Source organism: Myodes glareolus, chromosome 22 (assembly GCF_982192425.1).
Source record: "Myodes glareolus chromosome 22, mMyoGla1.1, whole genome shotgun sequence".
NCBI lineage: Eukaryota > Metazoa > Chordata > Mammalia > Rodentia > Cricetidae > Myodes > Myodes glareolus.
The window spans coordinates 48,520,566-48,546,642 of record NC_142047.1 but is presented as its reverse complement, the minus strand read 5'-3'; the positions used below and the strand labels follow the sequence as shown (position 1 = coordinate 48,546,642).

At 47.6% G+C, this 26,077-nt stretch overlaps 1 protein-coding gene across 1 annotated transcript; it reads right to left on the bottom strand.

The window, feature by feature from the left end:
- Nucleotides 1-22,047: 22,047 nt before the first annotated feature.
- Hsbp1 (heat shock factor binding protein 1) lies at nucleotides 22,048-25,808 on the bottom strand. Its single transcript, XM_048437370.3, has 4 exons — nucleotides 25,651-25,808; nucleotides 25,293-25,359; nucleotides 24,480-24,600; nucleotides 22,048-22,953 (listed from the first exon to the last, which is right to left on the bottom strand). Exons 1-3 carry the CDS (start codon nucleotides 25,693-25,695, stop codon nucleotides 24,482-24,484), a joined length of 231 nt encoding a protein of 76 aa, XP_048293327.1. The 5' UTR covers nucleotides 25,696-25,808; the 3' UTR covers nucleotides 22,048-22,953; nucleotides 24,480-24,481.
- Nucleotides 25,809-26,077: the final 269 nt, after the last annotated feature.

The following is a 26,077-nucleotide window of genomic DNA, read 5'->3' as shown; positions in this document are numbered from 1 at the left end:
TGTCTGTAATGTCTATCTTTATCGTGTGTGTGTGCGTGTGTGTGTGAGAGAGAGAGAGAGACAGAGAGAGAGAGAGAGAGACAGAGAGAGAGACAGAGACAGAGAGAGAGACAGAGAGGGAGAGAGAGAGAGAGGTGAGGAGACTACTAGAGCAAACTGCTTTCTAATACTCAATCCTTAAATATTACAGTATTGTCTTACAAAAGAAAGTTCTAGAACCATGAAAAAAAAATCTATTTCTGAAAAATGCCACAGATCAATAGACCTCGTGATGACAGATGCAGGTGTCTTTGGGGACATTTTGCCGACCACTGTAGAACAACTTGTTAGAGGAAAGGTGGCAAAGGCCAAAGGCTGTGTTTTGTGGTCGTTTGTCACTAGACGAGAAAAATTATTGAAGAACTTTAATAATTGAAGAAGGAACACTTAAAAAATGAATCTCTTCCCATTTCATGAAGCATTGAGAAAGGGGTTGAATGGTTCCATTAACATGGTGACACATCCCAATTGAGGTTCGGGTCCAACAGCTCTTTGCAGGGGACCTCTGTGCCGGGTGCTGCTCCAGGGTGCTCGCCAGCTTCACTCTGTTCTGGGAGACAAATGATGCTCTTGTCACAGCGGCAATGAGAGTAACCAGCAAGTGCGCCCCCTGATGCATGCACAGGACTCTCTTCTGAGTGCTCTTTTCCTAATAAGATCCCACTGTGCTTCCTCCTGGCCAGCCCTGAAATACTTTCCTGTAGCGGAAGACAATAACCCGACTGCACCCGAGTGGGCATCTCTGAGGAGCCTGCCTCCACCCACGCGTCCAGAAACATGTCAGATTGTGTCTCCTGCTGCCAGGTGACCATCAACCTCTCACGTCCATGGGGATGACACAGAGAAATGAAACATCCAAGGCACAGTTCCTCTCTCGGCCTTGAATGTCATTGTCATCTGAAATAATTAGAGGAGAGGGTGGAGAGAGCCTCCCGAGATGGGAAGACCTCAGGACGAGAGCCAGCTGCAATGTCTGTAACATGAGGGCCAGCTTGTTGGGGTTTCTGTCCGGCCCAGTTCCCCACAACCGGCAAGCCCCAAGGAAAATCAAACACAGGACTCCATAAGATTATAAACTGATTGGCCCATTAGGTCAGGCTTCTTGTTAGTCCTTATAACTTATGTTACCCCATTATCCTTACCTACATTAGCCACATAGCTCCATACTGTTCTCAGCTGGGCAAGTTACATGCTGCCTCTTCAGTGGTCTGCGTAGGAGTGGCTAGAGAGCTTCTGCTTCCAGAATACTCCCAGTCTCTTTGCCCCACCCCTACTTCCTGTCTGGCTTTCCTGCCTATACTGCCTGCCTGGCCAATCAGCGTTTTATTAAAATATGATTGACAGAATACAGACAATTCTCCCACACCATTTCCCTCTTTTTTTTTAAACAAAGGAAAATACCCATAGTCCATTTGTTGGGAATGTGGGCGTAGTATTTGAGGCTACTTCCTGCTGGTTGGGGGCGCTGATGATCTTATGGGGACCTAAAGAAAATTTAGAGTTATAATAAAGTCCTGACTGGAGTATCCTGTGAGTCTTGTTCATCTCAGGCAGCAGTCTTGAATCTGTTGTGGATGTAGAACTCTGTCTTCTGGGCCATCTGTTCCTACCGGAGATTTCTCAGGTGGCCTTCCTTTATTGAACCTGATTTTTCTTAACTCAGAATGAATCCACAGCCTCTCATTTTTTGTGGAAACAAAAGCAAAATCTCTTCTCCAAAGTAACATACCTTTTGACTTCAGTTTTGAAGGCAAGGTATTTTCAAAATACCTATCTTGGGTTAGTTCAGCAGCATTTATAAACAAATGTCTTTTAGCAGCTGTTGCTCCTTCCTCAGCATTCAAACAATTCGAAGAGAGCATAATAACACACAGTATCAAGATTCTCTGTATATTTTCCATCTTTATGCAACTTTATTTCAACCTCTATTTCTTTTATTTTTACTTTTAACTTTTGGCTTTTTGAGACAGGTTCTCTGTATATATCTTTGTCCTGGAATAACACTGTAGACCAGGCTGTCCTTGAACTCACAGAGATCCACTTGTCTCTGCCTCCCCAGTGCTAAGATTACAGGTGTGTGGTACCATATCTTGAACTCACAGATCTGTCTGTCTCTGCCTCCCAGGCATTGGGGTTAAAGGTGTGCACTACCACACCTTGAAGTCACAGAGGTCAATCTACCTCTACCCCTTGAAGTCACAGAGGTCAATATGCCTCTGCCTCCCAGGCATTGGGATTAAAGGTGTGTACCACCACACCCAACTACTCTCTTTCTTTCCTTTTAACTTTAAGAACTTTAACTTTCCCAAGCTTTCTCACGCTTTATGTGGATTCAGTTATCCACGTTGGCGCCATATGTAGCATGAGGGCTGGCTTGTTGGGGTACTGGGCGGGACAGAAACCCCAACAAGCCGGCCCTCATGCTACAAATGTCTCTTGCCGGAACTTGTAGATTTCCCCCCCCCAGAGGGACATTTTTTCTTAGGTACCTAAAATGGGTAACTTTGCAGTGTCTGAGTTTGCAGTTCCTCAGCATAACTAGTGAAGAACCAGCCATCTTATAGTAAAGACAAACTAAGTTTGTTCCTGTTTATGATTGAATCTATGTCTATCAAGGAGAGGGCTCTGCTCCACCTGTAACCTTTACTACAGATGGTTCTGTATTGCCTATTCCAGGAAACGGCAACCATGCCTTTGTTTCAGAAAGGCAATAACCATCTTGAAACCTTACCTTTGTTTCAAAAGGGTTGTTATGACTACCTTGTTTTAACTACCCATTGTTACAGCCACCTTGTAAACACATCTTTGTTTTAGGAGGTTGTTATGGCTAACTTGTTCCTATGTTCTGCTCCTGCAACCCTACCTATTTGCCTACAAAATCCCCCATTTGAAAAATCCTGACCCCTTAGCTATAAAAACCTTGTCTGTCTCACAAGACAGACAATCCAATGCTGACCTCTCAAACCCCACCTTAGGGGGAGGCGGCCCATGTACACAAAGAAAAAAGCTTGTTTTAATTAATTGCTTGCTTTGGTTAGTCTGGCCATGATGATTTGGGACAGTGGTCTTTCATATTTCCACCTTTGAGATTAAAACCAGGTCAAAGCTATCCTGGAAGAGGTTGATTTCAGTGGGCCTGGACTCCTATGATCTTATTCGGGGTTTTGTGCCCTGAGCCCTATCAATTCATAGGCGCTCTACGGATATTAAAGAAATCAATCAGCCCCTTGGAGACACATGGGCACTTGCCTAGTCTGTCAGGCCATTTGATTTGTTTATGGTGCCCACTTCCAGTCAGGGCAGCTTAATTTTCTCGTCAAAGGAATCAGCTTTTTCTGTCATGCTGTCCAAGTTTCATGTTATTCGTAGACACACTTTCCGGAAGCCAGCATTAGACAAGGCTCTCAAGCACCAGCCTATGGTTCTGTTTGCTTTTGATCTTACATGCTGTGCTGTACGTCAGGAAGACATCCCACCATGTTCCATGAACTAGGACTGGAAGTTGTGCCTGGCTTGGCCAGGAATATTGATTTTAGCTGTCATCTTGACTGGACTGGAAGATCCCCGGGAGATTAACAAAGCATACTTTTGGTGTGTTTGTGTCAGTGCTTCCAGAGATGACTGACGTGTGGAAGAACAGAAGAGGGAAGACCTGCCCTGAAGATATGCAGGGGTCCCAATCCAGTAATCTGGGGTCCTGGATGGAGGAGAAGTGGAAGGGAAAGCCAGCTAGCATGGGAAGCCTCTGCTGTTGTGGCCATCATCTATGGCTTAGGACTCCAGCTTCTTTGTCTTTTTAACCTAGAATCACTCTTATGACTTGGCAGGGAGCTACCAAAGGCTTTCAGATTGAAGTGGGGTGGCATCATCCATCTCCCTTATTCTGAGGCTTCCAAACTGGACAGAGAAGCTACCAGACTGAATCTCTAGTCTATAGACGAGAACTCTAAGATTATCCAGGGTCCACTGTGTACAATAATCTAGTAATTCCTTTTGTACGATTCTATCTTTCTATCTATCTATCTATCTATCTATCTATCTATCTATCTATCTATCTGTATCATCTTTCTATCTTCTATCCATCATTAATTTATTCCTGTCATCCATCCATCTATCTATCTATCTATCTATCTATCTATCTATCTATCTATCTATCTTCCTTCTATCTCATATTGAGCCAGTTCCTTTAGGAAACTGGAAAGCCAGCCCCTTGGTTCTCAGAAGTGCTTTCTGCAGGGGTGCTGCCGGCTGTATGTGTGGGAGTCTGCTGTGTCATCTTGGACTCAAAAGTCCAGACAGGTGAAGGCTCCACTCATAGGCAAGGTTAGACGGGTTGGAGCATCCTGGATCTTGCTAAATAAAGTGGCTCAAGACTCGGTACTCCAAAGTAATAAATAGCTTCTGCCTTGCTTCCCCCAGGTGATAGAAAATGCTTCAGGCACCCGGTAGGGAGCTGCTTCCCGCTGCTGTGTCACTCTCCTGGATGACTTGGGAACCTGTATCAGGACAAGGTCCCTTACCCAGATCCTTTAGATTCAGAGATTCCCAGTCTCAAGAATTTAGGATTAACAAGTTGGGCTAACAGAATTGCTGACTTTTTGAGTCATAGGCTGTAACATGAGGGCCGGCTTGTTGGGGTTTCTGTCCTGCCCAGTACTCCACAGCCGGCAAGCCCAAAGAAAATCACACACAGGACTCCATAAGGTTATAAAACTGATTGGCCCATCAGGTCAGGCTCCTTATTAGTCCTTGTAACTTACATTAATCCATTATCATTATCTATGTTAGCACATGGCTCCGTACCTTTCTCAGCTGGGCAAGTTACATGCTGCCTCTTCGGTGATCTGCGCAGGAGTGACAGAGGAACCTCTCTGCTTCCCAGAATTCTCCTGTTCTCATTGCATCACCTCTACTTCCTGTCTGGTTTTCCCGCCTATACTGCCTGCCTGGCCAATCAGCGTTTTATTAAAATATGATTGACAGAATACAGACAATTCTCCCACACCAATAGGCTGGAAAGATGGCTTGGTCGATAGCGGGGTTTGCCTGAGTTCAGTCCCTGGGACCACATGCTGGAAGTTGAGAACTAACTCCACAAGTTGTCTTCTGTGTCCACATGCATTCTGTGACCCTTGTAACCTATGCGTGTCCACACACACACACACACACACACACACACACACACACACACGCTCAGAGACAAATATGCGAGACATGTACACTCACACTCATGGGTCAGAAATAAGTTCTCTGTCCTCTTTTTTTTTTTAAGATTTATTTGTTTACTATGTATACAATGTTCTGTCTGCATGTATGCCTACAGGCCAGAAGAGGGCACCAGATCTCATTACACATGGTTGTGAGCCACCATGTGGTTGCTGGGAATTGAACTCAAGACCTCTGGAAGAGCAGTTAGTGCTCTTAACCTCTGAGCCATCTCTCCAGCCCCATTCTCTGTCCATTTAGAGTTAAGAAAAAAAGATGATTAAAAACCATCTAAATGGAAACGACCAACTTTTCTTATTAAACCGTATTTTTACTCTGGATTGTACACTTTGACCCCTGGGAAGAAATGTGAAAAAACTAGCCACTTACTTTTCCTTCCTAGTTTTTTTTTTCCTTCCCTTCCAGCCTCAGGAAATCATTAAAATCCAAAAATCCTTCGCTTTAGGGAGGCTGATTAACAAACAGCTCGCGCTGGATAAATCCGCCAGACTTAACTATTGGCTGGATTTACAAGACTGACAATCTGGGGGAGTGAAACAAACGAGCCGGTCACAGTTGTGACACGTGAGTTAATTAACCTGCTTTCTCTTCTAAGCTCTGCGGTAAGCTGCAATTGGAGAAGACGGGAGTACCAGTCAATGGCTTTGAAGATTTTCCTTTTTTTTTTTGGCCTCAGGAATGAGACGAGCTTAACACAACTGGAAAATTAAGATTTCTGCCAGACACGATAAAGATAAATGAAAAGAATTTCACAGAGTTCAAATTATCTGGAGGGCTCTGAAGCCTTGATTACCCGCCGTCCAGGAGGGAGGAACAACCACCCTTCGCAATAAGTAAGATTGCGAGTTTGGGTGTAATTTCCCCAAATGTAGTAATGGGTGTTTTTGTTCTTACAGCAATCTGGGGACCTGGATCTGAGATTTGGCCGTTCTCTTGCTAGCCGTGGAAAAGACCGTTTATGTTTTGAATGTGGGATGTTGGCCACAGGCTAAGGTGTGTGAGTGATGCTGGGATCCAACTCCTGATCAGGCGGCAGCATTTGAAGGACACTGACAAGGACAGGTACCCTGTCCAGCCACTTTAGCGTGAGTCTTTAGCTAATAGACAAACCAGCATCAGTACCTTTCTCCCGAGAAGTGAATTTTCCCTGTGCTGGGGCTACACATTCCGCTCCCCACCCACCCACTTCCCTTCAACAAGGCCGCACTTCCTAATAGAGTCACTCCCTATGGGCCAAGCATTCAGACACACCAGTCTATGGGGGCCATTCCTATTCAAACCACCACTGCATTCACGGCTGGCAAGATGGCTCAGCAGACAAAGGTACTTACCACCAAGTCCAGTTACTTTGGTTTGAACCACACCCGCACAATGGAAGGAAAGAAACTGACTCCCACAAGCTGTCTGTCATCTGACTCCACAGGTACCATGGCACGCACATGCCCCCGCACCCATACAAACAAATAAATTAAAAATTTCAAACTCCACACAGGAAATTAGAGAGGTAGTTGCTAAAAGGTTTAAATCATAGCGATTTGCATTAATTCAGTCATTTCATCCAGCTGTTGGGCCAGCCTTGGATAGATTCCACAGCTCCTGTCCCTCCCTGGGCTCTTCCCTGTGTGAACACACTACAGAACATGAGCTGTCGATCCATCCATCAGGAGCTCAAATCCCTTTCTTCCTACACTCTGTTCTCTTAACCCCGTCCGGATAACACCAATTAGGGAGGCCTTGTTCATGTTTCTGAACACACATACCCTACTGTTTATTTAAATCTATGTGTGTGCACGCACACACGCTTGCTTGCACAAGCATGCCAAAGTGGGCGTGTAAATATCGGAGGACAGACTTGGGTGTCAGGCCTCACTTCTCACCTTACTTGAGATAGGGTGCTTTGTTGTTGTTCTGCTGAATATGCCAGGGCAGCCAGCTCATAAACTCCCGGGAATTCTCCTGTCTCTACCTCCCATCTCCCTGTAGGCCTGCTGGGATTATAAATACTCACATTCTACATCTGACTTCTACGTAGGTTCTGGGGATTTGAACTCGGATCCTCAAACATGTGTGGTAAGTGATTTACCCACTTAGCCATCTCCCCAACTCTGTTGTTTTGTTTGTAATTATGAAGATGTGTGTATGTGCACATGAGTACAGGTACCCAAGGAGTTCAAAAGGGGGCATCAGATCTCGTGGGCCTGGAGTTTTAGGTGGTTGTGAACTGCTCAACATGGGTTCTGGGGTGATGGAGGAGGGCTAACTGTCTATGTGTTACTTTCGTTGGTTAATAAAGAAACTGCCTTGGCTTTTGATAGGACAGCAGCTTAGATAGGCAGAGTAGACAGAACAGAATGCTGGGAGGAAGAAGGCAATGAGGCAGTCACCATGACTCTCCTCTCCGAGACAGCTGCAGGTTAGAATCCTCCCAGTAAGCCACCACCTCGTGGTGCTACAAGATTATTAGAAATGGGTTAGATCAATATATAAGAGTTAGCCAATAAGAGGCAACAGATAAAGGGCCAAGCAGTGTTTAAAAGAATACAGTTTCCGTCTTCCTCTTCCCATGCTACAGGCTAAGCCATTTCTTTAGTCATTAACCAATAAAGGCAACACATAGACAGAGGGACCTCCCACACTATTTCCCCTTTACTGTTTAAATAAAATGGAAGGTTTTAACTTTAACATAGTAAAATTACATAAAACAGTTATTAGGCAAGAATTACAATTATAATATTTACATCTACTTTGTCTTTTATCATAACTAAATAAAACTATAACTATAAATTGTTCAACTCCATCAGAGACACCAGAAGGATATAATAGTACCTAAGTAAACAGGAAGTGCATTATAAACAACTTCCAAAACTCTAGAAATGACCCTGGGGTCTTAACCCAGACCCTCTGCGAGAAGGGCAAGCACTCTTCACCACTGACCCTGCTCTCCAGTACCAGCCATGTTAGTTTAAATCTTGATGTTCTCTGGGTTGTTTTTGGTTTTCTTTGCTTGTAACCAGTGTTTTGTTACCATCTCTTGGTGTGAGGGTAAGTCTTCTTGTAGTTTAATCTTCAAATAGGAAATTGTTGCGACAAAGGGTGTATATATTCTAAAGGTGTCAAAAACTCCTGACCAATAAGGTCGAGTTAATTTGCATATCATTAGCATTCCACAAGTATCCACCCCCTTGTCTTAGACCTCATATTATCAATTCCTGAAAATTTCTTTTAACAATCTGAAGGGCAAACACAAAGCAACAACATGATAACAGAACCCCAAAATCTATCACAGTTGAGTCGGGGGAACTTGAATCTCTTTGATTTCTAGAGTGGCCCTTTATGTGGTCAAAGTGGTCACCTTCAAGGACACATCTCACCCGCAGAGTGATCTGCACTGGAAAATGTCTTCCTGTTCTTTAATAGTTTGTGTAGATTGAGGGTTAAATTGCATTCAAGCGAAGCGAAAGGCTCAATGAGAAACGAAGTGCGCTCTGGCCACTCGTGGAGTGTCTGAAGAGCAGGGACTCCATGCTTCCTCTCTTACCGGCTTCCCTTCTGGGTAATCACACACACTGGAAAGCCGCCTTCCCTTCTGAGCAGAGCAGGTGGGGTAATGCCCTGCCCAGGACAGGATGGTGGCGTCTGAGTTAAGAATGGGCAACTTTATTATTGCAGAACTCTTCCCGACAGCAGCCATTCCACAGGGAATGCAGACAGAAAGCCCCAGAAGTCAGAACTGGGCTTTTGATGGGAGTTTCTTTAATAAAAGACCTCTTTTATGTCTACCTAGAAATTGATATTTTAAATCTCATCATATCGAAATCCTAAGAGGCATAATTTTATTAAAGATGAGATTGATTGTATACAGTGTTTGTTTTCTTTTTCTTTAAAAATGACTCCAAATTGAGCTGAATTGATTCTAAATTCTTGGGATTGGAATGCTGGTTAAATCTATTAGCAAGGATAGAAAACATTTCTGAGGAACTGGTGTAATGACTCACACCTGTAATAGTAGCGTGTAAAAGTCCGAGGCAGAAGGATTATGTTTGGGGCTGCAAACTGAGACTGTCTCAAAACCAAAACAGATCCGATAAACTTTGTCTGTGGCTGTATGTGTGTGTGCATGTGTACATGCACACATGTATATTCACATATGTACATGCATACTGTGGCCAGCGCCTATTGCCAGGTGTCTCCCTCCATTGTTCCCATCTTACTGTTTTGGGACAGGACCTCTCACCAAACTGGGAACCCCTGATTTGACTAGGCTGTCTGACCAGTGAATCTCGGGTTTCCTCAACCTCTCCTTGATTTCCTGTGTGGTCCTTTGTGTGTTCAAAGTATGGAGGTATGTGTGATATTATGTGGCTGTTGGGGATTCGAACTCAATTCCTCATGCTTTCATGATAAGCTCTTTACCCACTGAGCCATCTTCCCAGCCTGTTCCTTGGTCTTCTGTAATTCCTTATTATACTCTTGGTAGAGAATGTTGGGCCGCTCTTTTTAGGCCCACGTCTCTAGGAGAACAATGTTTTCTATGGCAGATTTGGGGTGCTTATCAGGGAGATGATTGCGGGAGAACAGCCGTATGACACTTCCCCATATGAAGAGCTAAGGTCCACACAAGCTTGCCAGTCCACCCTGAAATTCTATTAATTCTCCCTCCTGATTCATCCAGGTCTCTCAGTCTCTCCCAATAGCCCAAGGCACATGCATGGCCAAGCTTGGACCCTGCAGGGGCCTTGGCTGCAGGAGCCAGCAAAGGCTGGCCTCCAGCCTCTCCCGGCTCTGGATGACAGACGCTGTGGAAACCCTGGGAAGTAAAGGAAAGTATTCCTCCACCAACCCATGGTGGTCTTGGGGGCGTGTGTTCTGCTAGAGTGGCCTTGTGTGCCGTGCAGAGATTAACTTGGGGTATGCACACAGGCCCTCTGTGGAGCTCTGAGCACAGGTCCCTCATTCCTGAAACCTACACGTTTTGCCCGGAAGGGTGGCCCCCAGCTATCACCAGCCCAAGGATGAGGCTGATAAACTGGGGGCAGGTTGAAATCAGAGTCCACACAACTCAAGAGCATTGATTCTAGGGCAGAAAGTCCTAGAAAGTCTTCGTCCTCAGCTCCAAACCTCACAGGGTGCCCGGAGTCTCTCAGAAGGTGGTCTCACCCTGTCACCTGCTCTCTGAGAGGCACCCATGCTTTTTAGGTTTCTACCTCCTTCTGGGCTCCAGTCATGGGTTCTTCTCCCAGCTTCTAGAAGCCATGATTCCCCGTGGGACCACGTGGATATGTTACTGCCACCCCTCCCAATTTCTTTAGAGGTCAGTTGTGTCCTGGCCACAGTTCTGCATCCAGCCTCACTTACAGACAAACTACCAAGTTCTCAGCCTTGCCAGGATGTAGATGACCATCGTTAGCCTACCCAGCCCATACTGTATAAGCTAATTAATAAACAGTCCGGTACAGCATGCCTTCGCTCTGTTGGTTCTGCTCCGCTAGGAAGCCCAGACAAATGTGACATCCCACCCATTGCTTCCGTTTTCTGTTTTTCGGTGCTAGAGATTGAACCTGGGACCTCCGTGGTGCCGGACAGCTGTCCCTTCTTATCACATATCACGACCTGTGCCGGAGACTCATCACCCACTCATGCTGGCTTTGATCATCTGCTTGGGCTCACCTTTCTCTAGCGTGAAGTGATTCTTGTCTCTCATCCCATCTTTTACCCAAAGCCACATCTCTTTGCTGGAGACCAGGAGGGCAGGAGGGCAGCTGCCCTGGATCCCCGCATTAAGCCTGAGGTCACTTGGTTCCATTTGGTGTCCTCCCACCTGGCTGGGAATTCTGGGCTCTGCTGCCCCGTGAAGGCACACTGACATGGGGAGATGGAGTCTGGCACAGAGAGGTCCTGGCAAGGACACTCGAGTGGCCTTTTGTGACTTCTAGAAAGGACCGAAGCCCCGCTCTCTGCAAACACAGCTGCTGATCTCCGGCGGTGTTTATTTACCGCCTCCGGGAAAATTAGGATTTCTGTTTAAACAAAAGATTTTCGTCTCATAATCTATTTATGGCTGACATTGCAAAAGTCATTGTTACGTGAGCCGGAGAGTCAGAAGTGAGTTAGTGACAGTCAAGGGCAGAGGGGTGAAGGGACACAGAGAAGCAATCTGAGCATTTGTGGCTTTGAGGAAGGGCTTCCTGGTGGGGGGGGGGGCTGAAAGACAGAAAGGAAGGGAGGGAGGGAGGATGAGAGGGGACAAGGGTAGAGAGGGCCCTGGTCCTGGCCTGAGGACATTCCTGCATCTTTTCTGTGCCCACTCCCAGGAGAAGCAGCTTTTGCTCCAGCTTGGCCACCAGGGGGCAGCAGTAACCTAGTACCACGTGTTGTCGAAGGATGTAAGTTCTAGAAACAGATGGTTTGGGTTCAAGATCCAGCTACTGGGGCTGGGAAGTTGGCTCAGGGTAAACTTCCCGCTGTGCATTCGTGAAAACCTGAGTTGGACGTAGACAAGCAGTGCAAAAAGCTAGGCTCAGAGTCTGGAATGGTGTGCGCTTTTAATTCCAGCACTCCAGAGGCAGAGACAGGTGGATCCTCGTGAAACCAAAAACGAGAAACTGAGAGACACCACCTGGATCAGGAAGGAAGGCGGGGCCCAGTGAGGAGGAGGGGCCCAGACAGGAGGAGGGGCCCAGACAGGAGGAGGGGCCCAGACAGGAGGAAGAGTTCAGGCAGGAGGAGGGGCCCGGTGAGGAAGAGGGACCTAGCCAGGTAGTGTATGACCGGACAAGTCAAAGTAAGAATCCTACTGCGATCATCATGGCTCCGGGAGCCCACAGCAGTGAAGCTGTGCGGTTTGGGGCAGCTCATGTAACCTCTCTGTGCTCGCTTCTTGTTCAAGTCACAGTGGAGAAGCAATTGACCTCCGGAAGGCCTTTGTGCCTTTGGGACTACAGATCCCAAGCTGCTTCTCCTTACTGGAGACTTTCACAAGCTATGTATTAGAATATGTTTATTGTTAATGCTCTCAAAGGCTGACGTGAGGAGAGTCAGGGTCTCGCCTCTGCAGGCCTGTCGTGTTTTTTTGTGTGGGTTCAGAAATCTCACAATAACACTAAGCTTAATCGCCAAGAGGAAAGCGTCACTGTTTTTTTTAAACCTTTTTGTAACTGGTGTCCCTGCACCTGGTACCAGAAATAGGAGAAGTGACTGAGGTATCAGAGGGCCTGGGAAGGATGCTCCCTGGTCCCTATACAGCTCTGCCGCCTCCAACAAACTTATCCATCAAGCCAGCAAAGACACTTCAGGGAGCAGAAACAAAAAGTTACCTCTTTATTGCTTGGAGAACATTAGCAGAGAAGGACCAGCAAGACGGCTCAGTGAGTAAAAGCACAGTCCTGGCCTCCCATGCATGCTGTGGTATGTGCATGCGCGCGCGCGCGCGCACACACACACACACACACACACACACACACACACACTACAGAAATGAAAGTTTGAAAAAGGTGAGGGAGAAATCTGTCAATCAAATGATTCCTGAGGAATCTGAGAGGTGAGGTCCACAGACAGGAGAGCCGCAAGCCTGGGTCCCTTCCCAGGTCTGTGGGATTCGAACAACTCTCCTGGTGACATGACGTCAGAGTGGAGCAGTGACGTCAGCCAAGTGAATAGCGCTGATGCAGGGTAGCATATCAGACAGAAGGAACAGTACACACAAGATCCCTGTGTGGAAGGAAGCCCAGTTAACCTCCACCATAGCTCTCAGGACATTATTTATTCTTCTACTTTTAAAATGATTCATTATTTTATTTTATGTGCATTGGTGTTTTGCCTGCATGTATGAGAGTGTTCAGTCCCCTGGAGCTGGAATTAACAGACAGTTGTGAACTGCCCTGCGGGTGCTGGGAAGTGAACCCAGGTCCTCTGGAGGAGCAGCCAGTGCTCTTAACCACTGAGCCAGCTCTCTAGCCCTCTATTCTTCTATTTATAAGTAGAGGGATTCATAAAAATGCTTACCTCTCTAAGACATCACACATATCAAATGAAATACTGCCCAGGAAAGGGCCTAGTAATGTTTTTTCTTTCCATCTTAGGAAAGCTACTTGCTCCTTTGATGTTTCTCCTTCCTGGAAAAAGGGATGAGAAAGACATTTTACAGATCTTGGGAAAGGCATCAGGTCAAACTATTTACCTGCAGGCAGGTCACGTGCCTTTAAAGTAGCCATCGGGGCTTCCTTTACTGTAGCTTGGAATTTAGTTGTCCATCCTAACTTCTGCTGTACCTCTTGAAAAGTAGTTCTGATTCTTGGCTCTGCCTTAACTGTGTAATGCTGCCCTCTGCTGGCCACAGTTGGAGGTCAGGGGCCACATCTAAGCCGAAGCCGGATTCCTGCAATGTTGGGGGGCATTTTCATCCCAGCTACCAAATTGTTGGTGGAGACGGGGTATCTGCACACAAGCAATGGTCAGTCGGCGACCTTCCCCTTCTCCCACTAGTTGGGAATGCAAGCATTATTTGAACACTGTACAATCAGCCCCAAGTGCCGTCTGCAGTAATGAGAGTCCAGAGCCTTAGAGTGGTCAATGCAGTAAAACCTGGAGTGAAACAATCTACCTGTAAGTAGATTGTGGGGCTTGAACGCAGCCACGAATGGTTGGTTGCAAGCAGCTGCACGTCCGAAGTAATCACTGAGCTCATCAAGACTCAAGAGTATTGTGGTTGTCTGCTGCTGGCTGGAGATGCAGGTTCTTGGGTTCAAAGACCTTAGAGAGGAGCCCAGACCCCTGGAAGTCCCTGGTTATGCTGGTGAGCTGGTCTAAGAGACCCTACCCACTGCCTACCTCTGACCACCTTTTTTTTTTTTTTTAATTGAAATGCAATGAGAAAAAAAAATTATTAAATGAGAAAAAAACCAAAGCCTGGAGACAGGAATGGTAAGGGTTGGAGTAGGGAGGGTGGCATGTGATGCATACACAGAACCCTGTTGTGGGTGGGTCCTATAGGGTGGTGGTGGGTTTGAATCTCTGCTGTTGCCACCTTGAAATTTTTAGTTGCTTTTAAACAAAGACCCTCGACTTTCATTTTGTCCTAGGCCTCCCAGTGCTGACAATGTTAGAACTAGGTATTCAGATCTGAGCTCCTTCCCCCTAAGTCGGCGCTCTATGGCTCTCTGGATTGTGGAGCGGTCTGGTGGCTCCAGAGCTGTTTTTCAGATATGAGCCTCTTGCCTCTTCCTCATTTATGCCCCCACAAGATGTTCTCTAGTAACTGGAGATACAGTATATCTTATTTGCTTCCCAAGGATTTGAGGAAAAAGACCATTGACCCAAATCACCATGGCCAGATTAATTAAACCAAGCTTTTTTTTTTTTTTAAATTAGGGTACATGGACTTCTCCCCTAGAGATGGGATTCACAAGACAGGGAACAGGGTGTCTGAATGGGGGATTTGGCAGGAAAATAGGCGGGGTTATAGAGGCAGAATATAACTCTGGCCATAACAAGTTAGTCATAACGGCAGGTGGTTACAATAACCTTTTGAAACAAAAGTAGGGTTGCAAGATGGTCTCAACTTTTATAACAAAGACTTGATTGCCATTTCTGGGACAGGCACGGAAGGTTACAGATGGGGCAGAGCTCAATCCTTGAGAAACAGAGGTTTAATCACAAATAGGAATGAGCTTGGTTTGTCTTTACTATAAGATGTTTTTCAAGCCTAAGATGTAGGCAGGCTGGTTCATCACTTGCCCTGGGAGAAGGCATCAGAGATAGACAGCACAAGAGATGCAGGATTTCTGCCACCGAGCCCTTGAGCAGTAGCGAGGAGAAGTTTCCCAGGTGGTTCTAATGAGTATGCAGACCATAGCAAGGCTGACATAGAGCCTGGTGCAGTTCTCAGTGTTCAGAGGGCATTTCATAAATGTTTCCCCACTTTTCAGAGCCATGCATTTGGCTGGAAATCTCAGGCTGAGAAGGACACAGAGCTGGGAGTGGGCGTCCATGTTTGGGTGAGGACAGCTGCTTAGAGAATCAGGCAATAATGAGAACTCCAAGAGTTGGCTGTAAGGGACAGAGGGCTGGCTGGGGGATCGCCGTGAGTGGAACTGGAGAGAGCCAGAAGGACCAGGCAACCAGATGCACCCTCCTCTCTGAGACTCTGGCTAGCGGTCCATCTGGAAGCAGTCCTGGCTGAGTAGGGGCTATCAATCAGAGCGCCCCATCCCTCCTAGCTATTTCAGCTGGCTCAGAGATGGACAAATGCTCCATGCCAGACCAATCGATGGTGTGCACCCTCAGGATGATTGTCTAGCGGGAGCCTCTCTGAGGAAGCTCGGTGGCCATGTTATCACAACAGCCAGAGCCCACAGTTAGGCCAGCAGAGCCCATGGGTGGTTCCTGTTGAGTTTGACCCCTGGTTCCACCCTAAATCCCTCTTCAGCTCCATGTACCATCTTCTTTGCTTCATGGAGCCAAAGGAGGTTTCCTGCCACTGGAGGCTGAAAGCAGGCTGGTGATGAGGGCAGTGACCATCCTGAACTCAATTCTCTCTCCCTTAGCTCCTGACCCACCTCACAGGGATTTGTAAGAGTTAAATATGGGGTCCAGAGGGAAAGAAGGCACATTAATGGGGCAAAGACTCTCAGGCACACGTGGCCTGGGACACAGAATTCACACACACACACACACACACACACACACACACACACACGACCTCTTTAGGAAACATGTACTATTACTTTGCATCATTGCCCCAGATGTCACTGTTTAACTCACTGAACCAAGGTAAACTTGGAGGCAGTTTCTTTGATCTGTCATTGATTCTCTATCTGGGGCTATTGTCTGATGTTTGTCTTCCTAAGGAAAGTTCGCACCACACCCGGGGACCACAAGAGGAGGTGGCTACTGCTCTTTCATGGCCGAGAAGGGATAGCTCATTTGGAAGGTTCAGATCACAGACAGTTGAGGCATTAGGGACAGCCCAGGATCCAGGAACAGCATTCTCAAGGCTCTGTGAGTTCAGGATGTAGTTGTGGGCTTGGGTGAGGGTGAAGGGTTTCCCTCCGGGATGATAAACTGATGCTTCCTGGAAGAACCTGGACTTCTGACTGTATGGAATGTGAACAGCCCCCTCAGATGGGAAGGGAACCCAGACATGATGGGGCATGCTTCCCAGAAGAACCCAGACATCTGACTGTCACTGAATGAGAACAGCCCTCCTCAGATGGGCGGGGAACCGAGACGTGATGGAGCCAACTCAGTCGTGTGTTTGCTGGACTCAGGATGTGGGCATGCAGTTGTTCACCGCAAACAAAAACAACACAACAAAACAAAAAGCAAAAAGCAAACTCTTCCACACAGAGCATGGTGTAGCTGGCCTTTACACCCAATACTCAGGAAGCAGAGGCAGGGGAACCTCTGTGAGTTCCAGGCAAGCTACATAGCGAGACCCTGACTCAAAAAATCCAAAATAAATAAATAAAAAATAATCTTTCAGCTTTGCTGTGTTTGAAAACGTTCATGATAAACTGTTGGGAGGGGGTGTTTAAAATGAACTCTTAATTCACATTTTTATTTCCCTCCTTCTCTTGCAATTTTCCATATTTCTTAAGCTTCTCTTTGATTACTAAAGTTGCCAGCTCCAGAGCAATTACTTTCTGCAAACAAGTTGTCAGAAACCTCGCGTGAATTTTAGACCTAATTTAATTCTCCATTTTCTTGCTTAGGAGGAAAAAAAAAACATAATTTCTGCAAACCAAATCAACCCTTGATATACTGTGGATACAGTGTCTTTAAATAGCAGCCTGTCAAATGCCAAAGCCAGTGTCCTGGGGACAGGGTCAGTGAGTCAGCAGGTGGCCTATATGCGGACTTTAGCTGCGCCAGCAAACCGGAGACCTGGTTTGTGACTGGGTCAAGGCCTGTGTCCCAAGGCAAAGCAGAGGAAGAAGTGAATGCATTTTCCCAGACAAAACAAACTCTAAGGAAGGCCTTGCAGAAAGGAGGGGGTAGACACAGCCCTGGGCCATAGATAGGTGACTCCGGAGGTTTTATTGATGCCTGCCTCTAAGACCTCAGGGACAGACAGCTGTCCTCACAGACATCACTGATGGCCAACCTATCCCTCCTCCTCAGTTTTCCACCAGTCTCTTGGACCCAGGCAGACACTCAACAATGAAGAACCTATGGGATCCTCTCTCTGTGTCTAACACCAGGTGTCAGAGAAAACAAAGGCATGGTTTTTCTTTAGCCTCCAATCTATGAAACTGGCCTTTGTAGATATGATTAGCTGCGTTGAGGTCACGGTGGTGTCTGGGTGGACTGAATCCAACTCCTGCTTTCCTACAAGTAGTTGATGTAGACACAGGTGCAAGAGAGCATCACTCAGAGACAACCACATGGAAAAGCTGGCCACGTGACAGGGATGCAACTGAGCAAGGCAGCTGTAAGCCAAGGATGGCCCAGAATGGCTGCCAGGATCCTCCCCAGAGCTCTTGGAGGTACACCTGGCTTCTGACTTCTGACTTTAGGGCTGGAGACAAGGCCATTCTGTCCTGTTTTTCAGTGCAAGCAAGGAGTGGTACCATGCTAGGACTCAGTGATGGTCGAAGCTGAGGGCTAGGGGGGAGGGCCTGAAAGCTTGGGGTGTGGCTTACTATCACACACTCCTGAAAGCTTGCTGCTGTGACCTTGATGGCAAGATCCAGATCCTTCAAGATCCTTTCTTGAAGGGAAGCAACTGCTGTACTGACTTGGGTTCAGCTGGAGAACTGAGCAGATATATGGCCACAGGCTCTGTGCCTGCATCTTCCCGTCTCTCCACTGCAAGCTGCCACTCGTCACCTTCCAGACAGGGGCTGCCTCCTGTGGAGCTGTGTTCAAGCAACACCAGATGAGAAAAACATACCTGACACACCTGTTGCCAGGACCAAGCGTGGGTGCCCCCGAGCTGCTCACAGACCAGCAGCAGTTCCTCATGGCTGGTGCCCTCAGTGACCACATCTAGCTGAAGGGAGTGGGGAAAGCACACACATACACACACACACACACACACACACACACACACACACACACACACACGAAGCGTTTCTAACTTCTGTTTCTGCATCCTGGGCTGCGGGAAACCAGTTAGCACCATCTGGGTGGTTTCAGACCATAGGGACGGGGTCTCTCAGGTGTAGGGGCGGCGATCAGTTCCTCTTTGGATGATCTAGGGAGAGCTTGCTTCCAGCCTCGCCCAGCTGCTAGTACGCCTTGGTTTGCAGCCAGCACTCCGTGGTCGGCCTCTGCTGTCCTTCCCTGAGCTCCATCTCTGTGTCTCCTCTTAAAAGGAGCTCACTAAGATGTGACCGTGTCTGCATGGCCTATGCCTACATAAGGTCGCACTCACAGGCACCAGCGCTCAGGAGACAGTTCCACTAAGGTAGACAAGAAGGCGGGGTTTGGGAGAGGGGGTTGGGTTAATCCCCATGTGCTTGGAGACGGTTACCATGAGGACAAGCCTAGACTAGCGCAGGCTGCCAGCCAGGTCTAACCCAGCAAATACCCAGAACTTCCGGGGCCACCGCACCACACACTCTCATTATTTAAGACACTTTTAGTTATTGTTAGTGACTGACAAGCTTCTAATTTTTCATTGAAGAAAAAAAAAAAGAAAGGAAAAAAGAAAAAAAAAAGAAAAAAAGTCAAGAAGCTGTCTTGATTTGGGGTGGAAGTGATGGCTTCCCCAGAGGGGATGGGGGTCCACGGGGCTAGTTCTCCATGCTCAGTGAGCAGAGGCATGCCTTGATCTTGTTCTGTCTTTCTTAACGGGAAGCATTATTGCCCTCTAAGGCTGGCGAACAGCTTACACCCTCCATAATTTCTTTTAAAAGGTACTGTCACAGATTTGTTACTATTCAAATCTTATTTTCACAAGTGAAATCCCATTTGGACACATGTTGCTACAGAGCTACGTTGCAGCTGAGACAGATAATGGTGTTCATAGATTAAAGGAAAAAAAACCTCCCAGGACAATAAAGATAATGAACTAACAAATGGCCAGCTTTGAACAATCTCATTGAGTAACTCACCCTTTTAGTCAACCGACACCCAGGAAGCCTCACGTGACTGGGTGTCTTTTTGTGGCTTAAGGGTCAAAATAATTTTCAAAAAATTATGTATATATATATGTATATAAATAATGTGTATAATGTACACATATATGTACAGTTTTTTTTCTTTTTTTATTGATTTTTATTGAGCTCTACATTTTTCTCTGCCCCTCCTTGCCTCTCCCCTCCCCCTTCAACCCTCCCCCAAGGTTCCCATGCTCCCAATTTACTCAGGAGATCTTGTCTTTTTCTACTTTCTACTTCCCATGTAGATTAGATCTATGTAAGTCTCTCTTAGTGTTTTGTTTTGTTTTGAAGAAATGGTTTCTCTATGTAGTCCTGGCTGTCCTGGAACTCACTCTGTAGACCAGGCTGGCCTTGAACTCACAGAGATCCACCTGCCTTTGCCTCTTGAGTGCTGGGATTAAAGGCGTGTAGCACCATCTTTTAGTTTTATTTTTAAGTATTTTAGTGGCGTGTTTTAATAAGAGACAGATTGAATTGGTGTGGCTCTCATCCTGGCAGGGTGAGACCTCTTGGCCCTCAGCTCCTTGGGCTGGGGCAAACTCTGGGTTCAGAGGGCTCCACTGCTCCTGGTAACTAAAAATCAGTTTCTTTCCAGTGACCTCAGACTGTCTGGGCCGGAGTGACTGACATGAGCGGGTGTGGGGGAGAACTGTTCCCCCTTCTATGCTGAGGAAATAACATCGAAAATAATAAACTGGGGGGAATTTATGGATGCCCAGTGTGGATACTTGAGCAGAGACGATGGCTCTTGCCATGTCAACATGAGGCCCTGAGTTCAAATCTTCAGAATGTTGGGAACAAGCAAAAGGCGCTTGCCCTAAGTACTGCCATTTTGTTTCCAGACTCCATTTAAAAGCAGGGAGGGTCAGTTAAAGTTTAAGTTCCCCAGACCTCCCAGGCCTCCCTGGGTAACTGACATCACTGACATCCTGGTTGGCAGGCTGGGACATGAATGGTGGGAGAGCCGCCCCGCCACACTTGGGTGAACCAACCAGTGAGAACAAGGTAAATGTACCACAGAGAAATGTTCCCAGGAGCCCCTGATCCCTGAATCCTGACTGGTGAAACCTTAACTGTAACTTGGCACAGATGTTTGTATTGTCATGCTTACAAAAGCTCTGGTTTGAGGTTGCAGCTCAGCTCCTGAATCTGTTCTGTGGCCCTGATTGGTCAGTAGCAGCTTGATTACAATATATTTCTGTTTCCTGCACTGACTTGGCGTTTGAGTTGTGTTGGATCCGAGTGGACCCCCTACCACCACCAGTTGGCCTGACTTGTGCGGCTGAGAAGGGTCTGCTTCAAACAAGGTGGGACTGACTGCTGGGGTTCTCATACCTGTCACACACAGATTCTAAAGAGCAAGAGGGTGGCAAGATGGTTCAGCAAATAAAGGCTCGTGCTTGTCACGCCTGATGACCCGAGATCCACCCCTGGGACCCACACAGTGGAAGGGAAGAACTGACTCCTTCCTCTGGCCTCCGCATATGTGCCACGGTATCCGGGCCCACACACATACACATGTGCACAAGATAAATAAAATGTAATAAAAACATTTAAAAATACGTACACAGAGACGCCCCTGCCTCATGGGCTCTGCGTCAGTAACTAAAGCTGGGCCTGGGGCTCCGGAAACATCAGAGAAGGAAGAGATGGCTTAAGAGTCAGAGGGTGGGGTTAGTGCTGTCGGATGCCCTTCCAGACATGGCATGGAGGGTGGGGTTAGTGCTGTATGATGCCCTTCTAGACATGGCATGGTGGAGGTTGGACAGGCTGCAAAGCCCGTTTTATGTAAGGCTAAGGCTTTGCTCCAAAGCTTGGAAAAGCAGCTGGACACTTGAGATTTTTATTTACACAGGGAGCCTATGGCACCTGTGGGTTGAGCTTACAGGTGCCCACCTACTTGCAGACAATTCAGTGAAATGGGAGGCAGGTGAGCATCAGGGCTGATTTCCCTGCTCCAGGGCTGTCAGCAGTTCTGCCTGGCTGGTTTGCACTGTGTGATTAGACAGGACTCTGATCTAGTGTGAAACTTTCCTAAACCCAACAGAACCATAAACCTTTTCTGGGCAGCCTCCCTCCAGTGACAAGCATCCCTGCAGAAGTCTTCCCAGGCCACCCTTCTCAAGTACCCAGCCCCTCTTGCTTTTTCAGAGGCTTCAGTTGGTAATGTAACTTGGCACCCAGTTTTCCATCTGAAAACCGAGATAACAAACATACCGGGCACAAGGACATCCCAGCAACAGGGTTCCCGGCACCTCTATCATGACAGGTGTTTCTGGTCCACGGATTTGCCTTGAAGCTAATTTCTTAGGTCGCAAACTGCTTCCTGAACCATCCTGCGGTCTCTGGATGACAAGCAGACCCAGAGCCTCCATTTATAAGATCAAGAGTGTCCTGCATGCAGGCTGGAGCCGGTCTGTCCCAGCCTAATAACAGAGTGGCACCTTGAGGGGCTCAACCTGTAGTGCCAGTCCCAGGGCTGACGACAGGAACTCCTGCTGCTTGAGAGCAGGTCCAGCAACACGCTCTCAGGAGCCTTCGTCGCTCCATCCCATCCCACCCCAGAGCTCAGAAATATGACGAAGTTGTTCTTAGCCTGTCTGCAACACAAATAAGAAAACAAACAGAGTGCCCGACTTGGTCAGGGCTTCCTCTAGAAGGACCACACCATTTTTCAAACTTTCCAACTGTTCACGGTTTTTATTGTATGAATTCACTTTGTGGGGACAGTGACATGGATTGCCTTTCAGATCATCAAAAGTGGCCTGGAGGCTAAGCCTACAGACACTGGAATTCCAAATGTAAAGAGTTTATCTGTCTTCTTTAGTCAATAACTGAACTCATTGTGCAAGAATTTAGGCAAGAAATAGTTCAAGTAAAATAGAATTTTTTAAAAACCGGAGCCTCCACCAGCCACTGGGCGTTTCTCAGCCATGTGACCAGCAGTGGACTCACTCAGGTCTTATGGTCTCTTCCCTTTCAGTCAGTAGCTCGAAGGGAGGCCAGGGTCACTGGGTTCTGACAGCCTGCCAGATGAGCACGGCAGGCCCTACCAATGCTACTAGAATCTCATGCAAAACTGACAGACACTCTGGCACAAACCACTGTTAAACGTTCTTGGCCATTTGGAAAAGCATTTCTGACACTCTAGCGTCAGCTCAACAGTCACCTTGTGCTGAAGATGAACGAGCCCTAAACGTACACATTTCACATCACGGCTTCTGCCAAGGGGAGGAGTTACTAGTCACTTAACTGGAAAGTATCTGCCACTTCATCAAACAGTAACTACCACAAAAGGAACAATGGGAAAGGACTTCAAAACTCACTAAAAAGTTGGACAATTTTATGCAGAAACTGCCAAAGTTTTAGTGTTTAATAATTAAGACAACTGACCAAGATGTAAAGATACCAAGTTTGAGAAACTGGGGGTGTTGGGGGAGGAGACACTCTATGGACTATGCAGGCTGTGATAAGAATGCACGCTTTATAAACCTGTCGACACATAATAGTTAGTTGCAGAAAGCCACTTGGTTTTCTCTTGGCTTGGGAAAAACGACGTTCTGGATTCACTGTGAGCATCAGCAGCCTGTGAAAGAAGAAAAGCAATCAACAGCTGCACTGAGGGCACAGCAGAGCCACCCCAGAACAGCCGCACTGAGGGGACAGCAGAGTCACCCCCAGAACAGAGGCATTGAGGGGACAGCAGAGCCACCCCTAGAACAGCCGAACTGAGGGGACAGCAGAGTCACCCCCAGAACAGCCGCACTGAGGGGACAGCAGAGTCACCCCCAGAACAGCCAACATTTTCCACTTAGTCATCTGTTGGATTCTCCATGCATACTATTCTAGAAAATTCACTGTTTATAAATCTTAGAAAGTGCCACTGTAAATAAAGTTGACTTGTGTGTGTGCTCCTGTGTGTGGGTATGGAGAGGTGAGTGCAGGCCCTTGTGGAGGCCAGAAGAGGGTGGTGGAGACCCTCCAACCCCCATCTAGTCTCCTGGACTTCAGAACAACCTATTTAACTCATCGAAAAGCTGGTTCCAGGCCATGCCCAAAAAATAACTTTTAATCCCAGAATTTAGGAGGCAGAGGCAGAAGCAGGTGGGTCTCTGTGAGTTTGAGGTCATCCTGGTCTATATAGTAAGTTCCAGGCCAGCCAGCCAGGGATGCAAAATGAGATTATGTCAAAAATAAAAAAAAATAAAAATTGAGGGCTATGAGTGTGCCCCCCCGCCGCTAACACAGAACTTACTGCACTGAGTGGTTTGCGCCTCTGTCAGCTTCTATCTGAAATGACTGAGTAGAAATTTAATCCACTCGAGAGGGAAGGAGTCGAGTCCACAATAAAAGTCACAAAGTTTCTCGAATTTAAGATAGATGCCCATGCAAATGACCTGAATTCTCTGCTATTTCCAAAAGAAAACAATGAAATAATCTTCTAGGGGCCAGTGTAGGGTACCAAATACACATGCTCCCAAACGGCATCGCCTGGTAGTCGGTAGTTACCAGCTCACCAGCCGGAGATGTGTCCAGGTTCCAGGTGTCCAATGCAAGGCCCAGGAGATGAGTGAGGCCCACCACAAAACTGTAAACTTAACAATCAAAATACCAAGGGGCTAGAAATGGCTCGGCTGTTAAGAGCTCTTTTTGTTCTTGGAAAGACCTAGGTTTGATTCCTAGCACCCACATGGTGGCAGGCAGTCTGTAACTCCAGTTCCAAGAGATCTGATGCTTTCTGGTCTCCCACAGCACCAGGCCTGCATGAGGTGCATTTGCAAGCAAAACACTTATATATACATAAATCTGAAATAGAAATGAGTTTTGTCTTTTGTCATCAAATTCACCCTTCTTAGGTGTGAGCTTCGGAGTCGACAACATTGTGTTATGATGTATAAGGCTTGGGCATAGTTTTAAGTAGTGAAAGCTGGAAATATAAATTCTACCTAAGCAATTAGTGTGGCATGAAAAATTTCAATACATGGAGCTCACGGGTGGGATGCAGAGAGATGCCGGCTGGCGAAGGACACGGTGAAAACGATCAGCTACATCAAGATGGCTCTTGTGGCCGCTTTCCGTGTTTGCCATGAGCACGTGGGGGCCCTCCCTTACCTTCAACTCTTCTGCGCAGTAGGAATCTTGTTTTCGCCTTCCAGCTCTTCCACTCCAGCCTGGGTCATGAGGTCAGCGATATTTTTCTCCAGGTCGTCAATGCGACTGCTCATGTCATCGAGTGGCACAGTTAAGGAGCCCACACATCAACGCCCCACTTTGACTGCGGCCTCTTCCAGCATTCCCCCACCCCCACGGCTTAAGCAGCTGCCTTCTTCCCCAGTTTCTTCTGGTTACAGGCAGGGTACCCAGGTGAGTTCTCTTACTTTCCTAAGCCTCGGTTTCTTTGTCAATCCCAGAGGGCTCTATATCCCATTGGTAAGGGTAAGAAGAGGACTGGAGACTGAAGGGCTCAAATGTGCACCGCCAGCCAATAGTTACCTTACAGCCCAACCCCTTCACTGGCGTTCTGAAGGGCCCCCAACAGGGAACTTGGCTAGCTCCGCCATGCCTGTCTTGGCACCACCCTTTTCGGCAACACAGTATAGCCCAGATCAGTAAAGCAATTTCTAAGTGTGGCTGGAGAGATGGCTCAGGATTAGGAGCATCTGAGGCTCCCGCAGAGGACCTGAACGGGGTTCCCGGTACCCATATTGGGCAGCTCACAACCGCCTGTAACTCCAGCTCCAGGGGAGCCAATGTCTTTGGTCTTTGAGTAACTCACGTGCACCCATTGTACACATAATTAAAAATAATAAAAAAACAAATTCTTGTTTTAAAAAAAAGTAATTTCTAAATGACTACCTCAAGTCGGTTTGCAAACCACCTGCTCACCCCCACTATTAAGAAGCTGCCTCCGAGCCAAAAGGATATTCCGTCCAATGATCTGGTCGGACATGATCTGAAACTTGTCTTGCATCTGTTGCAGGAGCGTCTCCACCTACGAGAAACCAGAAAAAGTCCGCCGATACCAGTTTAGCCCCAGACCCCTTTCCTGGGAGGAAGGGGAGGCGAGGACGCAGGCGGGGACGCTCGGCAGGTGTGCCAGGCCTTTAGTGAGGCCCCCGCCAGGTCGGGTTTGGTATTCCGGTGGTTCAGGCCAGGAGGGTCCGAGCCGGGGCCGCGGGAGGGCGAGCCCTGCAGGTGCGCCGGCCGAGGCCGCTGGCCACACCCCACGCCAGGGCCAGGAGCGGCCGCGGAGTGTCGGGGCCCACGTAACCCTGCCGCTTACCACCAAGGTGATGTCCTGCATGGTCTTGGGGTCCGTCTCGGCCATCTCCCCGGTGCCCAGCTTGGCGGCGATGTCTCGGAACCGTCACCTACACTTCAGTTTCTTGGCGCAGACGCCCCCAAGCCGCCAGTTCTCGCGACAACACAGTCACGGGACCGCGAGGCATCGTGGGCGCTGTAGTTTCCGTCATTCATCGGACCGGTCTGGGAGACTTCAGAGCGTCCATTCTGCGGATAGGCTCCGCCCCCTACCCTTAGCTCCGCCTCCACCCGCCCCAGCTCCACCCTGCACGCAGCACGGAGCGGAAGAGGCGAGAAAACCGGATGTGGGCAAAGGTTACGGGAATTAGCGTTGGTCTCTTCTGTGGCTGTAGTCAGACAGACAGGCCTTGCAAGACAAATCAGTTTGTGAAGGCGCTTGCATCCAA